The sequence below is a fragment of the Syzygium oleosum genome, unplaced genomic scaffold (assembly GCF_021117445.2).
Source record: "Syzygium oleosum isolate NSW1041296 unplaced genomic scaffold, Sole_v2.1 Sole_v2.14, whole genome shotgun sequence".
Taxonomy (NCBI): Eukaryota; Viridiplantae; Streptophyta; class Magnoliopsida; order Myrtales; family Myrtaceae; genus Syzygium; species Syzygium oleosum.
The window spans coordinates 7,537,020-7,552,838 of record NW_026607498.1 but is presented as its reverse complement, the minus strand read 5'-3'; the positions used below and the strand labels follow the sequence as shown (position 1 = coordinate 7,552,838).

At 42.3% G+C, this 15,819-nt stretch overlaps 2 protein-coding genes across 2 annotated transcripts; both read left to right on the top strand.

Annotated features, from left to right (window-relative positions):
* The first annotated feature begins 4,872 nt into the window (after positions 1-4,872).
* LOC115691258 (short-chain dehydrogenase TIC 32 A, chloroplastic-like) lies at positions 4,873-7,661 on the top strand. Its single transcript, XM_030617852.2, has 8 exons — positions 4,873-5,296; positions 5,400-5,631; positions 5,738-5,817; positions 5,917-6,073; positions 6,394-6,475; positions 6,623-6,710; positions 6,799-6,845; positions 7,176-7,661. Exons 1-8 carry the CDS (start codon positions 5,176-5,178, stop codon positions 7,374-7,376), a joined length of 1,008 nt encoding a protein of 335 aa, XP_030473712.1. The 5' UTR covers positions 4,873-5,175; the 3' UTR covers positions 7,377-7,661.
* Positions 7,662-10,471: 2,810 nt separating this feature from the next.
* Positions 10,472-15,506, top strand: LOC115691296 (uncharacterized). Its single transcript, XM_030617895.2, has 12 exons — positions 10,472-10,737; positions 10,857-11,122; positions 11,567-11,640; positions 11,719-11,813; positions 12,156-12,253; positions 12,440-12,523; positions 12,659-12,739; positions 12,876-12,956; positions 13,083-13,178; positions 14,345-14,424; positions 14,800-14,888; positions 15,070-15,506. The coding sequence occupies exons 1-12, from the start codon at positions 10,605-10,607 to the stop codon at positions 15,405-15,407; spliced, it is 1,515 nt and encodes a 504-aa protein (XP_030473755.2). The 5' UTR covers positions 10,472-10,604; the 3' UTR covers positions 15,408-15,506.
* The last annotated feature ends 313 nt before the right edge of the window (positions 15,507-15,819 follow it).

The window sequence follows — 15,819 nt, the reverse complement described above, 5'->3', positions numbered from 1 at the left end:
GTAATTTCATTTTTCAATTTCTAGAACAAATTTTTGTTTCAGAAATAGGTTTGGAACAGAAATGAAAAGTAAAAATTTTTTACTTTTTTATTTTTGAAACAAAAATAAGAAAATTTTCTCATCGTTCGCCCTCGCTACTAACCGGTCGCCCACCTACCGCCCATCATTGTCCACTTGTCGGCTGCCGCCTCCCACCGAAGGCTACCGTGGGCTGCCGTCCACCGGCCACCATCTCCCGCCGCCGCCCATTGTGAGCCGCCACATGCCGTCCATCGGTCACTGTCTCCCACTGCCCTCCTCCTGCCGCTGCCCTCCTCTCGCTGCCGATCGTCGCCCACCTCCTGCTACTGCTTGACGTTGGCCGCCTCTAGCTGCCGTCCTCCGCACTGGCCGCATCATCGTCCGCCGCTGTCTCCCCCCACCATCCGCCCCCGCCATTCGCTACCGCCGTTTGTTGCCACCGTCCGCTCTTTTTCCGCCGCTGTCCCCCTCCTGTCGCTGCCCGACGCCGGTTGCTTCCAGCCGTCGTCCTCCACACTGGCCGCGTCGCCGTCAGTCGCCTACCGTTCGCTACCACCGTCCGCCGCCCGCCATCCGCCCGCCATCCACTCGCCGATCACTTGAGAAGGAGAAATTTTGTGCCGTTATTTAATAAATTTTTGTCTTGGGAACAGAAGTTTTGTGTCGTTATTAAACTTGTTTTTTTTATTAAAAACTCATTTATGTATAAAAATAAAAATTAATTTCTAAAACATAATGATTATCATTTGTAGTTGTAGTGACTTCTTGATCTTGTGACCTATTGAATCATGTACGACCATACGCAATCATATGGGGAAATGGTTCAAGGATTTGACTACGAGATTTAATTGAATTCAAGGTGAACAGAGATGGTTTCTCGGGGGAATAAAAGAAGATTTGGTCACTTCGTCCCACGTCTTGACCATTCCATGCTTACGTCGATTCCATAACAATGCGTGCACGTCGTTAATTTGACTCCTCCAAATATTAAATTGGAGTCTAAAATAGACTTAAGATAGACTAAATGGTGCAAGCATAAATGAGAATATAAATTGCATATTGCTCGCGTAACGGCTAAAAATAACGGATATTATTATTTTCTCCACTTTTGCTGATTATTATTATGTTTTCTGTTTACATGTGAAAAGCATGTCATCAGATAAAATTGCACCAATTTAATAAACCCGATATGATATTGAAAGAAGCAAGAAAGATGATTTTTTTTTGCGATAATCGTGTTTTCACAATGATGGATAATTCCATCGTTTTGTTACATCAAATGCACCCTACTTTGTGGAGGTAACTAAAACTCACTCGTCAGCCCGTACGATTTTGAAAAATATTCATGTTGAAGAATAGTTTAGAAAAATTCGTTATGGGAAAAATGAATTACTAAACTTTCAAGCAAGAGAAATAATATTTAAAAAAAAATTTGAACTAGCTTTGCCTAAACTAGTTTCAAAGATTGACTTGTTTTTTTCTCTTTTTGTTTAGATGAGATCTTCATAGACGCTTCTACATTTTAGGCAGCCTTATTTATTTTTTGGATTAATACCACGAAAAATTTCAAACTGATACATCTGTGATAAATTTACCCCAAACTATTTTTTTGACCATAAAAAAATCCAAACCGGTATATCTGTGACAATTTTATCCCGAACTAATTTTTAAACCACCAAAAACCTCAAACTGGTATACCCGTGACAATTTTACCCCGAACTAATTTGTTGACCTCCAAAAATCCTAAACTGGTATACCTGTGACAAATTTACCCTCTGTTAGTTTCCGTTAAATTTTAATGTCAAATTGCTAAATTTGATGACACGTGGTAGTTGACGGGTGTACCAGTTTGGGGTTTTACCCCTTTGTTTGTCACAATTTTACTAATTTGTGATTTTTCGTGATATTAATCCAATTTAATGGAGGGTAAATTTATCACAAGTGTATCAGTTTGAGGTTTTTGGTGGTCAAAAAATTAGTTTGGGGTAAATTTATCATAGGTGTACTAGTTTGGGGGTTTTTTATGGTAAAAAAATTAGTTCGGGGTAAAATTGTTACAATTGTACCAATTTGGATTTTTTGTGGTCAAAAAAATAGTTTTGGGTCAAATTGTCACAGGTGTACCAGTTTAGGTTTTTGGTGATTAAAAAATTAGTTCGGGGTAAAATTGTCACAGGTGTATCAGTTTAGGATTTTTTGTGGTATTAACTCTTATTTTTTCGTTTTTGGGTATATAGTAAAACAAGAAAATAGTCCTTAAATGTTGGGACTTTTTTTAATGGCGATTTGGGCTTTTCAAGGTTTAATATACCAATCAGTAAACATAAGTGTTTAGAATGAGATGAAATTTACCAACTATGAGATTGAAAAACTTAGAGGGTATGATGGTCAGCTGAGAATTAATTTCATATTCACAAGGCATTTTAATATGCAAAATTTTCTTTAACTATATCATAGTAATGATTTTAGTAACGAAAAATTTCATTTACCCTCCTCGATTTTGAGGTTGGTGCACGTTAAACCACGAATTTTAAAAAAAAAATTGCTTTCTACCCTCTTGAGCTTGCATTTTGTCATGCTCATTAACACCGCCAACTTTTCTATGATCGCATGCCGTGCATAAGCGTTTCGAAGTAGGGGTGAGCAACACGGACCGATCAAATCGGGAACCACTCGGACCAGACTGGCCGATTATGGGCGGTTCCCGAGGGCGTCGGTCCAATTCCCGGTTTCAGAGGGAAATTGGACTGCCTGAACCGGATCGATATATATATTTATTATTTATTTCTCACGCAAATTTCTTTCCCTTCCCTTCTCACGTGTCTTGCACGGAGCTATTTCGTTGTCTGTCTTTGTCATTTGTGTTTGGTAAGTCGTTCATAAAATTAACCACTATGAATAATTTATAAACTCTTAAACGGAGTATAACATTGACCAATTAATATCATAATGGGTTCGTGATGTGGTCAAATTCATGAACTTATCGTTGGAAAGGAGTAGTTTGGGTTCTCAATGTCTGGACATGATATGTGTGAGGGGTTGCATTTTGATTTCATCTTTTTCTCCCATTGGACCAGCCGAGGACCAATTCGGTCGGATCCCCAGTTCCAAAAAGTGGTGATTGGTTCTCAGTTCCTGGGTGGGACCGGACCGAATCGAGAAGCGATCACCCCTTATAGGGGTAAAGTGCATTTTTTCCCTTTAAAGTGTCAAAATGTCCTTTTTGCCTTTAAGTAATATTGTTATAAAATATGTACAAATGTAAAATTGCCACCATTAAATCAACAGCTTACTTGTTTAATCTATTTAATAGAGAAAAATATATAAATGAGCCGAGGATAAAAAATACTGGTTTAGCATTGAAAAATTTAGAAAAGAACCACTTTATATGAAATTATAGAAAACAAAAAATTTCAAGAAACTCGAAGTGGATACATAAATTAAGATTGATTTGAAATGAATGGATACTTTAGCATCTTCTAGCTGTTTTTAATTGCATAGCCTTCGTTAACAATATGACAACACCTAATTTAAACGTTAATTTAAATGCAACTTTAAAACATAATTTGGGACTATAAACATGCAGCAACGACAAAATTGGGGGCGCATTAAGTGTGATCGGTTCCCGGGTGGTCCTGTTCCGACCTAGGAACTGGGACTCGGCCTATCTGGTCTTGGAACCACATCGGACCCGGTCCGGATTCGGTTCCCGATTGGCCAATAGAACCAGTGGCATGTTCCGGTTTAACTTGCGGATGGTGAGCATCTCAGATGACTATCCTATATGCAATGCTTGGTACTTGATTCAAAGGTATCACATCAGCAAAGATTTAGACCAAATCCTCAACAATAGCCCTAATATTAGTCGGTTTTCACATAACATCACTATGACATTACTCTTTCTTCTTGCTCATAGACGTACCAAGATAGAAGATTTCGAACCTTGCCTTGCCGAGGAGAAATCCCGATCGCGATTACTGGTCGAACGGCATGAGGAGGTTCTAGATGGCGTCTCTAATGAAGATGTCCGCCGGTGACGAAGCTTCTAGCGAGATTGGTCCACCTCGAGTCTCCTCGGCCAGAAGTAGAGATGAACAAGAGAGAAGAGGCACGGTTCAGAGATGGCGAGAAACGACCACGGAGATGATTGACGGCACCAAAAGCGTGATGGGGAGGTTCTCCAAAGTGATGATGTGAGTTCAAATCTTCGATATAAGTAGGAGCGACACGACTCAAACTCTCCTTTGAAGGTAGCCGGTAACGAAGCCCCTAGGAATTAGGGTTTTGAATGAAAACATGAAATTTTTTAAAAAAATACATATAAATCAGTCCAATACGGATGGACGGTTCTACACATGAAACTGGGAATCGGACCAATGCTCTAGAGAACTGCCCAAAACCGATTAGTTCAGTCCGGTTCGGGCGACTTTCCTGTTCGGACAATTCCTTTTGCTCATCCCTAGGAGCACATTGAAATTTCATTGTATTTTTCCCCTTCATTGGCATTGGCATTTCTTCTGCTGACATTTTCTACTACTCTGGGTATCTCCTGTTTAGTCGTACATCGTCGTCTGCATCGGTCATCATCATCAAATTCTCAATAATCCAACATTTGGCATCTTCATTAAGCACATACCCCCCATATTAAACAAAGCACTGATCCTACTCCACATCACCCCCCCTCCTCTTCATCTTCGTCTTCATCAATCAATGACAAACATGTCATCCTCCCTCTCCCTCTCTCTCACGATCTCCACTTTGATTCTTCTCCTCCACTCACCTCTCTGGTCTGGACCACTATATAAATCCTGCCTCCCTCGCCCCTACCCCATTCTTCCTCTTGAACCCTCCTTCCTTCACACCTCTCTCTCTCTCTCTCTCTTCTTTCTCTCTCTACTGTTGCGTAGGTACGGAGATGGGATATATATAGAGGCGACCGCATAGCCTGCGAAAAGAAGCTGACAAAAGGCAGCGACGACGAAGAACGACGACGACAGCGTCCTTTCACTGCAGCTACGCACACGTACTTGCACGCTTCGATCCCTTCCACTGCTTTCCCACCCGTCTTCTCTCTCTGCCCTCCTTCCACACCCTCTGCTGCCTCGGTTTCGCTCGCCGGCCGAAGCCCACCGGGAGAGGCGCTTTGGGTCAAGCATGCTGGAGACCGTGAAGTACCTCCTCGGCTCCGTCGGCCCCAGCGGGTACGGCTCCAAGTCCACCGCCGAGCAGGTCACCGACCGCCGTGACCTCCGTTCCATCACAGCCATCATCACCGGTAACCAAAAACTCGGGCTCCCGGCCGGGTTTTCCCGCTCGTTAGTTTAACTTCGGTGCCGAAGGGGACTGACGAAACTCGCTGATGATGGTTGTTGATTCAGGTGCGACGTCCGGGATCGGAGCCGAGACGGCCCGGGTGCTGGCGAAGCGCGGCGCGAGGCTGGTGCTCCCGGCGCGGAGCCTCAAAGCCGCCGAGGACGCCAAGGCCCGCATCGCGTCCGAGTGTCCGGGCTCGGAGATCGTGGTCATGGCGCTCGATCTCAGCTCGCTCACCTCCATCCGCAACTTCGTCGCCGAGTTCGAGTCGCTTGGCTTGCCTCTCCACCTTCTCATGTACGTGTCAATCATCTCAACACGTTTTAACAGCAAGAAAATAACTCCGGCGAATGCTAACTCCGACTTTCTGCTAATCGTCGTTCCTTTCCCGTCGCTGTTACAGAAACAACGCCGGAAAATTTGCGCACAACCACGCCATCTCCGAGGACGGAATCGAGATGACCTTCGCGACGAACTATCTCGGTAAGAACGCCGCGCAAGAGTCGTCCTCCGGCGATCTTTTTTCAGATATTTCGAATCTTGGAGAAAGTTGGTCAGTTTGGTGGTCGTGTTTATTTTCAGGTCACTTTCTGCTGACGAAGCTGTTGCTCAACAAGATGGTCGAGACGGCGCACGCCACCGGCGTGCAAGGGCGGATCGTGAACGTGTCGTCGACCATCCACGGCTGGTTCTCCGGCGACATCATCCGCTATCTCGGACTCATAACCCGCGACAAAAGGTAAATAAACGGAGCGAAATCCATACATTTTATGCAAGCTTTGTACGGATTTCATCTAGTTCTTGCGCTAGGTGACTTAGTTTGGCCTTTAGATCGCATACATCTCGATGTAATTTATCATAAAAACATAAGTTTTTGGAATACCCAGAAACAAGTCTACGTCGCGCTTTGAGAATTCTTAATTTTTTGGGATTCCTTCGGAAAAAAAAGAAGATATTATTGGTACATTGATGCTTGTACGAACTGGCACGCACTGTAAATCGCAGAGACAACTTGTTCATGGAGCTATAAATGAAGTAAATTTGACTTCTGCAATGCAGTCACTACGACGCCACACGTGCTTATGCTCTCTCGAAGCTGGCCAACGTTCTGCACACCAAGGAGCTTGCCCGGAGACTGAAGGTCCGCCTTATTTTTTATTATTAATTTTCGAGAAAAAAAGTGAATTTTGTTCTTTTGCTATTATATTCTTTATTGCTATCTCTCACCATTTTTTATATAGGTTGAACCTGTTTTCGTTCCTAATTTTAATGGAAAATTGTGTTGCAGCAAATGGAGGCGAACGTGACCGCGAACTGTGTTCATCCGGGGATCGTGAGAACCAGGCTCACCAGGGATCGAGAAGGCTTCGTCACCGGTCAGTGATCGGCTCCCGTTACCTTTGAATGCGTGGTTTGTTAGTTTTCTGTGCTCATTTCTTGAATATGGTTCTGAAATGTATGCAGATCTGGTTTTCTTCTTGGCCTCCAAGCTTTTGAAGACGATCCCTCAGGTACTTTCCAGTTACCACTTGATCCAAGATGGGTGTCTTGTTTGTTTTACTTTGCGATACATATGAAATACGACAGACAAGAATCTTGTAGATCGTGGTAAGATAAGGGTTTCAAGAATCTGCCCGAGTGGTTTCTCGCAACCTGAGGAAAGATTATTCTTAAGAATTTAATTAAATGTGTACTCAAGACATAAAAGAACGAGCCTCTTTCAAATTCATGTATAACTTCACATGTTTGAACTGAGTAACTATCCATGTGTGACACCAGAAGTCCCCGCAGCTTCTATGTGATCTATGTAATCTGATGAATCAAAACGGTTTCGTTTACAGGCTGCTGCGACTACATGCTATGTCGCGACGCACCCGAGGCTGGCGGACGTGTCGGGGAAGTACTTCTCGGACTGCAACGAAGCATCGACTTCGAAACTCGGATCCAGCTTGCTCGAAGCCACGCGGTTATGGTCCGCCTCGGAAACTATGATCTCCGGAGACCCGAAAGCGGCTTTCGACCCGCTCGATCCATCGCGTTGATGAACAGGAGATGTGCACAAAGGAAAAGCAAAGTTTGACAAAGACATAGGAGGGAAAATGGAAACCGAACAAAGGGAGGAAAAAGGAAGAGAGGAAAGAAAGGAAAATCTACTAGATTATACGTATCTAGTTCTAAAGGGAGCCGGTCCAAGGAGAAGAACCCCAATATTAGAAAGCTAGCTAGCTAGCGGGTGGGCAAAACTGAAAGAGCAAAAAAAATACTGTGTACAGCATTAAACTAGCATACACTACAACAATCAGCAAAGATATCTATGTAGTTTTGTACCTTGTATGCCTTCTTTTTCTCCTACTCTGTTGGTTGATACATGTTAGGCAGCTTCCTGTTGGCAGTTGTTTAGCACCTTGTGTGGGACTAAGCAAAGTTAGATTAAGGTTTGGTTCCTGCGATGATGATACTATGATTGTGGAGGATCGTGGCGATGGGGCTTGAATAATGGTGATAATGGGAAGTGCTTAGATAACTTTTTTATGCTCTAGTTAGGGTGCATAGAGAAAGAGAAAAGAATTGGGGAAATTAGGGGGAAAAAATTAAGTGGGGGAGAAAAATTTTAAGAACGTGGGGTCGGTCGCCACCCCGTCATGTGGTGGTTTTGTTATATTCTCTTTCTCGAGTATCTTTGAGAGGTGGTGGTGGTGGTGGGGTTTTGCCAACGTGAGCCGCGAGGTTGAGGGTTTGGGGAGGCCATGCGTTCAAGCAAAGGAAGCTTCTTTTGAATGGTGAATAGCTCCCCCTCCTCTCCTAGGCATCCGGCTAATAGGCCTCAATCAAGTCAAAAGGTGATTGTATGTACAAATCTGTAGATGATGCAAGAGTGAGACCGCAGTTATGATTTGAAACATGGATGTGTGTGTGTGTGGTGTGTGTGTGGGGGAGGTAGGACACGAGTTCGGTTACCGGGAAAATTATTTAAAAACAGTGCTAGATTTATTACGCTTATATTAATTCAGTCATAAACCTTTTGATTTGGCCAATCTAGTCTTAAGACTTTTGACAATTTACCAATTGAGTCTTTCTAACCAAGCTTGGTCGGAAATCGTAAACGTAGATGCCGGCTGTTCTATGTGGCATGACTGACGCTAATATAGGCAATTTTAAAAATTTATTGTTTTTTTGAATTTTGTATTTTTCTTTGTTTTTCTTTTCCTTGTGGCTGGCAAGAGTCACAAAGGTCATCGCTAGATTGGGTGAGCCCCTTGCGAGCCGCGAAGGCCTCGCCCGCGGCAAGCAAGGACACAAAGGCTCTAGGCAAGGCCATCGCAACCACGATGAGCACAATGAAAAAATGAAGCAAAGAAAAGAAAAATTCAAAATTCAATTTTGTTGGACGGCCAGTGTCTATGCCAGCGATTTCCGATCAAAATTGATCAGAAGGACTCAGTTGGCAAATTGTAAAAAAAAATGATGACAAAATTAGCCAAATTGAAAGGTTTAGAACTAAATTGATATGAATGCAATAGATTTAACACTTTTTTGGTAATTTTCCCTTTGGTTACCCATGTCAATAAGTGCATATAATTTTACATATGAGCTACGCATCCAGATTCATGAGCTTAAGGACATATCTTGCCTGCCTAGACAAGCTTTCTCATCTAAAAGCCAATGTTAATGACCTAAGGCTAATCGATCTATTTAAATTTAAATTGCTTTCAATTTGTATGTCAATTTAATAAATTTAAGATCCTACTCGGATGAGTAGTAAAATCACAACAATTTATTTCTATGCGAAGATTAAAGGTTTATTTGTTTCGTGAAAAACAAATTATTTTGAAAACATTTTTCAAATAATGATCACTTGAATTGTTTACAAAAATGAACGAACAAAAAATATTTTTATAGTCCACGAAAATATTTTCCATTGAATAATTATTTCAAGCGATACAAATGACCATTTTTAAGAAAATATTTTTCAAATTATTCATTTTTCGCGAAATAAATAGAGTCTAATTATTGGAGACTACTGAAGATAAATAACTAAACCCGAAATCGAAGAAAAACGATATCCAAGTAAAGTCTGTGTTCGACCACTATTCAAATTGAACCTAACTTGTATACAAAGAAAGCAAAACGTGGGATTATGTGAGAATCGATGTACTTGAACCGGGCCTCGATCCATATCCAAGAGATTTAACCTCGAAATGATCCAAACACGAAAACTACCCATACTTGAAGCAACATTTCGATGTCGACCCAACTCGCCCGTTTGCTACCTTAAGTTCTATCTCCTCCGCGTCTGTACTGAGCATGGGAATCGAATCCCGCGCTTGTTATACTAGAGTCCCCACCCACCCCCAATTCCCTTGTATCACACGTGCCCAGTGGCACCTTGGGTTTTATCTGGTTTGCATCTAGAACTAGTAGTCATTGACTACCCGCATCACACCAAACCATTTTTAAAGGTGGGTTTGGTTTAGGTTGGAATTTGGCTTGGGCTTCTAAAAATCCTTAGGCAAATGCCAAAAAGTGTCTGGCAACTATTTTTTGGAGCCTATTTGAGAAACGCTAGCATTTCCAAAGTCCCTTAACCCAAGATTGATGGGGACTTGCGTTGGGCTTTCAGAAGCCATCCCTAGGGTTTAATGATTGCCCTCATTAAATCATCTAAATTCCAGTTCTACCCTCACGTCACGCACCAATCTCTCTCCCTCCTCCTTTCTCCTCCATCGCGCCGCTACTCGACGCGCCATCTCCGGCGTGCCAGATCCGTCTCGCCGGCGTCCGGCCGTCGCAAGTAAATTTTCTTTTATTTATTTAAAATACATAGGCTAAAATCCTTTACAGGTTTCGTTATTTCCAAAATAGCATTTAAATCGAAGTTGATTTTCAGGGCACTTTTCACTATTTGAATTTCGGAAAAAAAACCCTTTTCTACCTAAATCTTTGCATTTCCTTAAAAGACTTCCCCAAATGCCGAACCGAACGCAGCCTCAGACTCAAAAGAGGTCACGTGCCTTAGATTTTCATTAGAGGCGTGAAAGAAACACCACCGGGATGGCCCAGGCCCAATTTCGGGGCCCAATGCGGCCTCGTTTTGACCTTCCATCTTCCCCTCCTGGCCCAAAATTCAGCCCACAGCCGTCGAGGCCCTAAAACCCTAACGAAGACCAAAACTCCCTCCCCTCCGCCACGCTAAAACCCCCCCCCCGAAAAAAATCCCACCAGCTCCACCGCCGGGACCGCCTCCGTCCTCCGCCGACCCCCGCCGCGAAATGGCGGCCCTCGTCCCCGACGCCGTCCGGAAGGTGTTCACCCCCGAGACCCTGCGCGCCGCCGCCAAGCAGTCCGACGGCTGCCTCGCCGTCCCCGTCCGCCTCCGCCGCGCCATCAAGAAGTACCTCCGAGGTCCCTCGCTCTCTCTCTTCTCTCTCTCTCCAGATTCACTTCTTCTCTGCACCTGCCTGGAAATGACTTAGCATCGCCCTTTAACTCCCGTTGCGGTTGGTCTTCTTTCGGAATTGCAGAGCTGGAGGAGCCGTACCTCAGGAGGAAGGTCCTGAGGCTATCCGCCTCCTTCAGCGAAATCAAGGACGTCAACCTGCTGCTGGCGGCCTCGACGTCGAAGGAGCTGGTCGAAGATCCTCTGAAGTCGGTGGAGAGCTCCAAGAGGTGGAAGATTAAGAGCGCGTACGGCGATATCGGTCTCAAGTACAGGGACGACGAGACCGCCGCTTATGTCGCTTCGCGGATGCCGGCCGTTTACTCCGCTTGCTACAGAGTCCTCAAAGAGGTACGGGAAGTAGTAATTTTGCGGGGGGGGAAAGGTGTGTTGTGGTATTGTCTTTCCGGAATTGTATCTTATGTGATTGGTTGAGGAAGGTGTTAGCGGGCGTTTTCAGTGGATCAAATGAGCATTAGCTCAAAACTAGGAGAGTTATGGAAGAAGAAAGAAAGTTGCAATATAGAGAAACTTGAAGGATTACTTGGTCACAAGAAAAGTACGAGTAAAAACTTCAGTCAAGGACCCATAGAAATGGCATTTGAGAAAAGAAGCAACTTTGTTAAATTTTTTGCTGAATGAGGTGTGGCTGTGCTCGATTGAACTATACTTCGCCATGTTGTATTTGCGGTTTTCCCTGCCTCACGAGCAGCCAGAGAATGCATCTTGGAATTGAAGTTGAAAGGTTTAGGATGCTTGTGCAGTAATGAGAGAACTTTTGATGTCATCTTTCAGGTACGCAGAAGGTTACCTGATTTCTCTCCAGCTAGAGTGTTAGATTTTGGTGCGGGCACGGGATCAGCTTTCTGGTAATTGAAATGGATGCGAAATAGTCTGTCGCCCACTTTTGATGCAAAAGTATGGTCTAACTAGATCAACTATCGCAGGGCACTCCGGGAAGTCTGGCCACAGTCTGTTGAGAAAGTTAATTTGGTGGAGCCGTCTCAATCAATGCAGCGTGCTGGTCGGAGCCTCATACAATGTAATTATTGGTCCTCTATCTGGCTTTGCCATATCTTTTGATGCAAGTACGATAATCAAAATTTGTAAGTGTGTAAATAAGGGATTCTAGCAGATTTACAGAATTAAATGGGGTGACTCTAGTCAAATTAACACTTTTACTGCTGCATGAGCGTCATATGATAGTGCTGCTCTGTAAGAAAGTGGTTACGCTCTCACCCTGTCAGGTTCTGTATGATATGAGACTAGGTGATGCCACTGTCACCCGTTAGCTGCATTAGTATTCGTATCTTCATCAAAACTCATCAATATGCTGATCAAATTTCACGCAGAATGATATCTGGCTAATGCGTTAATTGCTTAGGTATGAAGAACTTGCCACTTATTCATAGCTACGATAGCATTCAGTCACTTTCAAAGAACCTCAGCAAGTCCGAGAGGAAACATGACCTTGTGATTGCTGTAAGTTATTCTCTTCTCGCCTTGTTACCTGCAATTGGACAATAGATTCTTACTGTTCTTTCGATCTGAATATGGGCATACTCTTCTCTGCATTTACTGTCTGTATGTTTACTGACCCATGTCCTTTGGAGTATTTGAAATTTTTTAGTCCCTTAGTGCTGATTAATTCTATTTTTCTTTCTGAAGTCATACGTGCTAGGAGAGATACCCTCACTCAAAGATCGAATTACAACAGTTCGTCAGCTGTGGGATCTCACAGAGGATGTTCTGGTATGTTGAAAATTTCATCGTTGGGAGTCTTCCATAAATTAATAACAAATCCTTTCTACTTTGACCGTTAGACTTTTCCACTCTCTGGCTATAGTATTTCCACTGTTAGCATTTTAAATGAGGACAAAACTTCAGATTTTAGTTGAACCGGGGACACCTCATGGATCTAAGATCATAGCTCAGATGAGATCTCACATATTATGGATGGAAAATAGGGTAAGTTTCCTTCCATGTTGTTATTTAGAAGTTGAGTAACTGTGATTTTGTAAAAATAAATCGTATGCTTGATTTCCCATTTGTGATGTTTTGTTTGCTCTGCTCATGTTGTAATAGCATATTCATGACTTCCTAGAAATTGCGCAAAGCTGCAAAACTAAATCAGGACTGTAAGGATTTGGTGGCTCTCAAAAGCGGGGTCTTTATAGTTGCTCCTGTAAGTCCAAATCAGATTCTACCATCTTTACCTCTCTCTCATGGTTTGTGTTGATTTCTGTGTTGCTCTGTTGCCCTAGCATTCTTCTTCATCTTGTTTCTCTCTTTGATGGAGCTGTTATTGCAGTGTCCTCATGATGGGCGATGTCCATTAGAGAATACGGGGAAATATTGCCATTTTGTTCAGCGTTTGGAGAGAACATCTTCCCAGCGGGCTTACAAGGTTAGTTATTTTTTCTAGGTTGCGTTGCCTTAATTCTTCAACATATTATAAACATCATGTATTACCATCATCCTCTTCAGTATGGTTTGTTCATGGATGTGATAATGTTTAATGAGGATAATATGCAGGACTGTGAGCCGGTATCTATGTTAATTATTCTGGGGGTTTTAGTGCTCTTCTCATTAGTCAAGATATCATCTCATGTTACTTAGGTTGCTGTACTTTGCCATGTTTTAGCTCATTATATGTGTCTGCCACACAATTTAATTTTTATTGGAGTCACTATTCACATTTTATGGAGTTAAGGTTTTGATTCAGGACTTCTATCTTGATTTGACATTTAGGCTTCGAGATAATTTATAAGTGTTTATTATAGCATGTCCAGGATAGTCATCCCATCATGTAATACATTGTAAGGGATGAAAAGTATAAGTAAACTTTGGGAGTATGATGAGAGCTTTTGTTGCCAATAGAGATGTATATTACATTAAAGATAGTTGGCTCAATAGTCAATACTCTATCTCCCGCTATTGGAGAAGTTTTTGATTGATGATGCATATTCCCTTGAAATTCTTGCAATTGCACTCGTGATATTTTTGGTGCATTGGGGTTATTCTTGGGTGATATTCTCCCTTAGAAGAATTAATATATGCTAATCGCTGTTAAAATTCTGCAATTATGTGAGGGGACTTTTGTGTTCTGCTAGCAGTGGATCATTAATAAAGCTCTTTCTCATTATTCTAATCTAGACTTGATTCGACATATTTTGAGTTATATTTATGCTACTCCCGTGTCATTTCAGGATGTCATATAACTGGTTAGAGCTGAAATGTTCTTTTCCACACTCTCGTCTAAAGACGGGGATGGGTAGATTACCAGGATACTGATACTGGAATGATTGATTTGCATTATGTCTCATTTTGAATGCCATTGCAACTCTCACATGGCAGTTTCTCTAGGGGTTTTGATAAAATCTTGGGAGTGCAGAAAATGGCTATTTGGCGAGCATGAGTATTAATTTTCAAATTCACTTTCCTTAATCTGTTGCCACTATTAGAGGCGATGTATAAATATTTGTCTTGGAAGCAATTTTAATGCATGCTTCAACACGAGGGCCAATGTGTGATTAGAACTTATCGTTCCTGATAAATATCTCTCTTTTGTAGCGCTCAAAGGGTGAGCCTTTACGAGGTTTTGAAGATGAGAAATTTTGCTTTGTTGCTTTCAGACGGGGACAACGACCTAGGTAAATGTGTGGAGTTTTGTTTTCCTCAAATTTTCCTTCATGTATGATATTTCTCACAGAAGATCTGTTAAGGTTAAACTGATTTTTAAATGGTGACAGAATGAATTCCTAGGACCCTGTCTTAAAGGATAACATGAGGAAGAGTACTTAAACCTATAGTTGATTGATGTATGGTTTGATTCTAATGACAAGGATGATACATTAGCATTCTCTCTGTCGTATCACTTTGACAGTTGACACAATTTTTGTGAAAATATGTCCTTTATTGGAATTTGTCTAAAGCAAATGCTTGAGGCGATTTTCTTGTTCTTTCAGAGCATTTCTGTCTTGCATTGTGATGGTTGACTCAACCTCTATGCTTGACTGACTTGACAGGGGAGCTTGGCCACTGGATGACATAAAATTTGAAACATTGAAGGAGCTGCATGCTAAGAGAAATCCTGAGGATCTTGAAATTGATCTTGGTATGGACATGTGCACTTGCATAATTCATACTCTCTTTGTTTCACTCCATAATTGGCATCTGAAACTCAATGTTGCTCTTTCTTGTTTCACTATTGCATGCGTCAAGAACTTTCACTTGATGTATGGACTTGTTTTATTGAGATCTCTTATTAGTGTTCAATTTTTACTCCCTTCAATCAGAGGACTACATGAAGATGCAGTCAGTTGAGACTCCACATGAAGAGATAGATCCAGTTTCATATGATTCCGACGTCGTAGAATCAGATGTAATTGATGAAGATATCGACGAGGAAGGTGATGAAGAGGAGTCCATCCGTGCTGATCTCGGAGGTGGTTGGGGCAGGATTATCTTTACTCCTGTTCGTAGAGGCAGGCAGGTTGCAATGAATGTGTGCCGGTCAACCAAACGCGATGGCTCGGAAGGTGCATTTGAGCGCGTGGTGGTCACAAAGAGTAAGAATCCCAATTTGCACCATCAAGCTAAGAGATCTCTCTGGGGAGATTTGTGGCCCTATTGAGATTAAAGGTTTTGTCTCCATTCGTCCTTTTTTTCTTCTTTTTGGATTGTTGTACTTGTCTGTAAATAAAATCATAGGAGATTCATTTTTTGTTACAAACCGCTTCTCTCGCTGTTCCTGCTTAAGATTTTGTTATTGGCATAGGTATTTTATTGGCAAAAATCGCTCAAGGGAAAGCAGATGAATAGTTGTTTCATCTTTTGTTGTCTCCAGCACCTGGACAAACCTTGCTAGAGACAGAAATTTGAGTTTTGGTCTCGATGTCTGCTTCCGATGCCGTATTAAATTTCATTAGTGTGTTGAGTAGAGACTCAGTGCCATGAGTTCTAATGTGATAATCTTTTGTTTGCTGAACCATCCTTTCCCCAGTTATCGACACCAGTTGACGACTGCGTGCTGGCCTTGTCTCAAA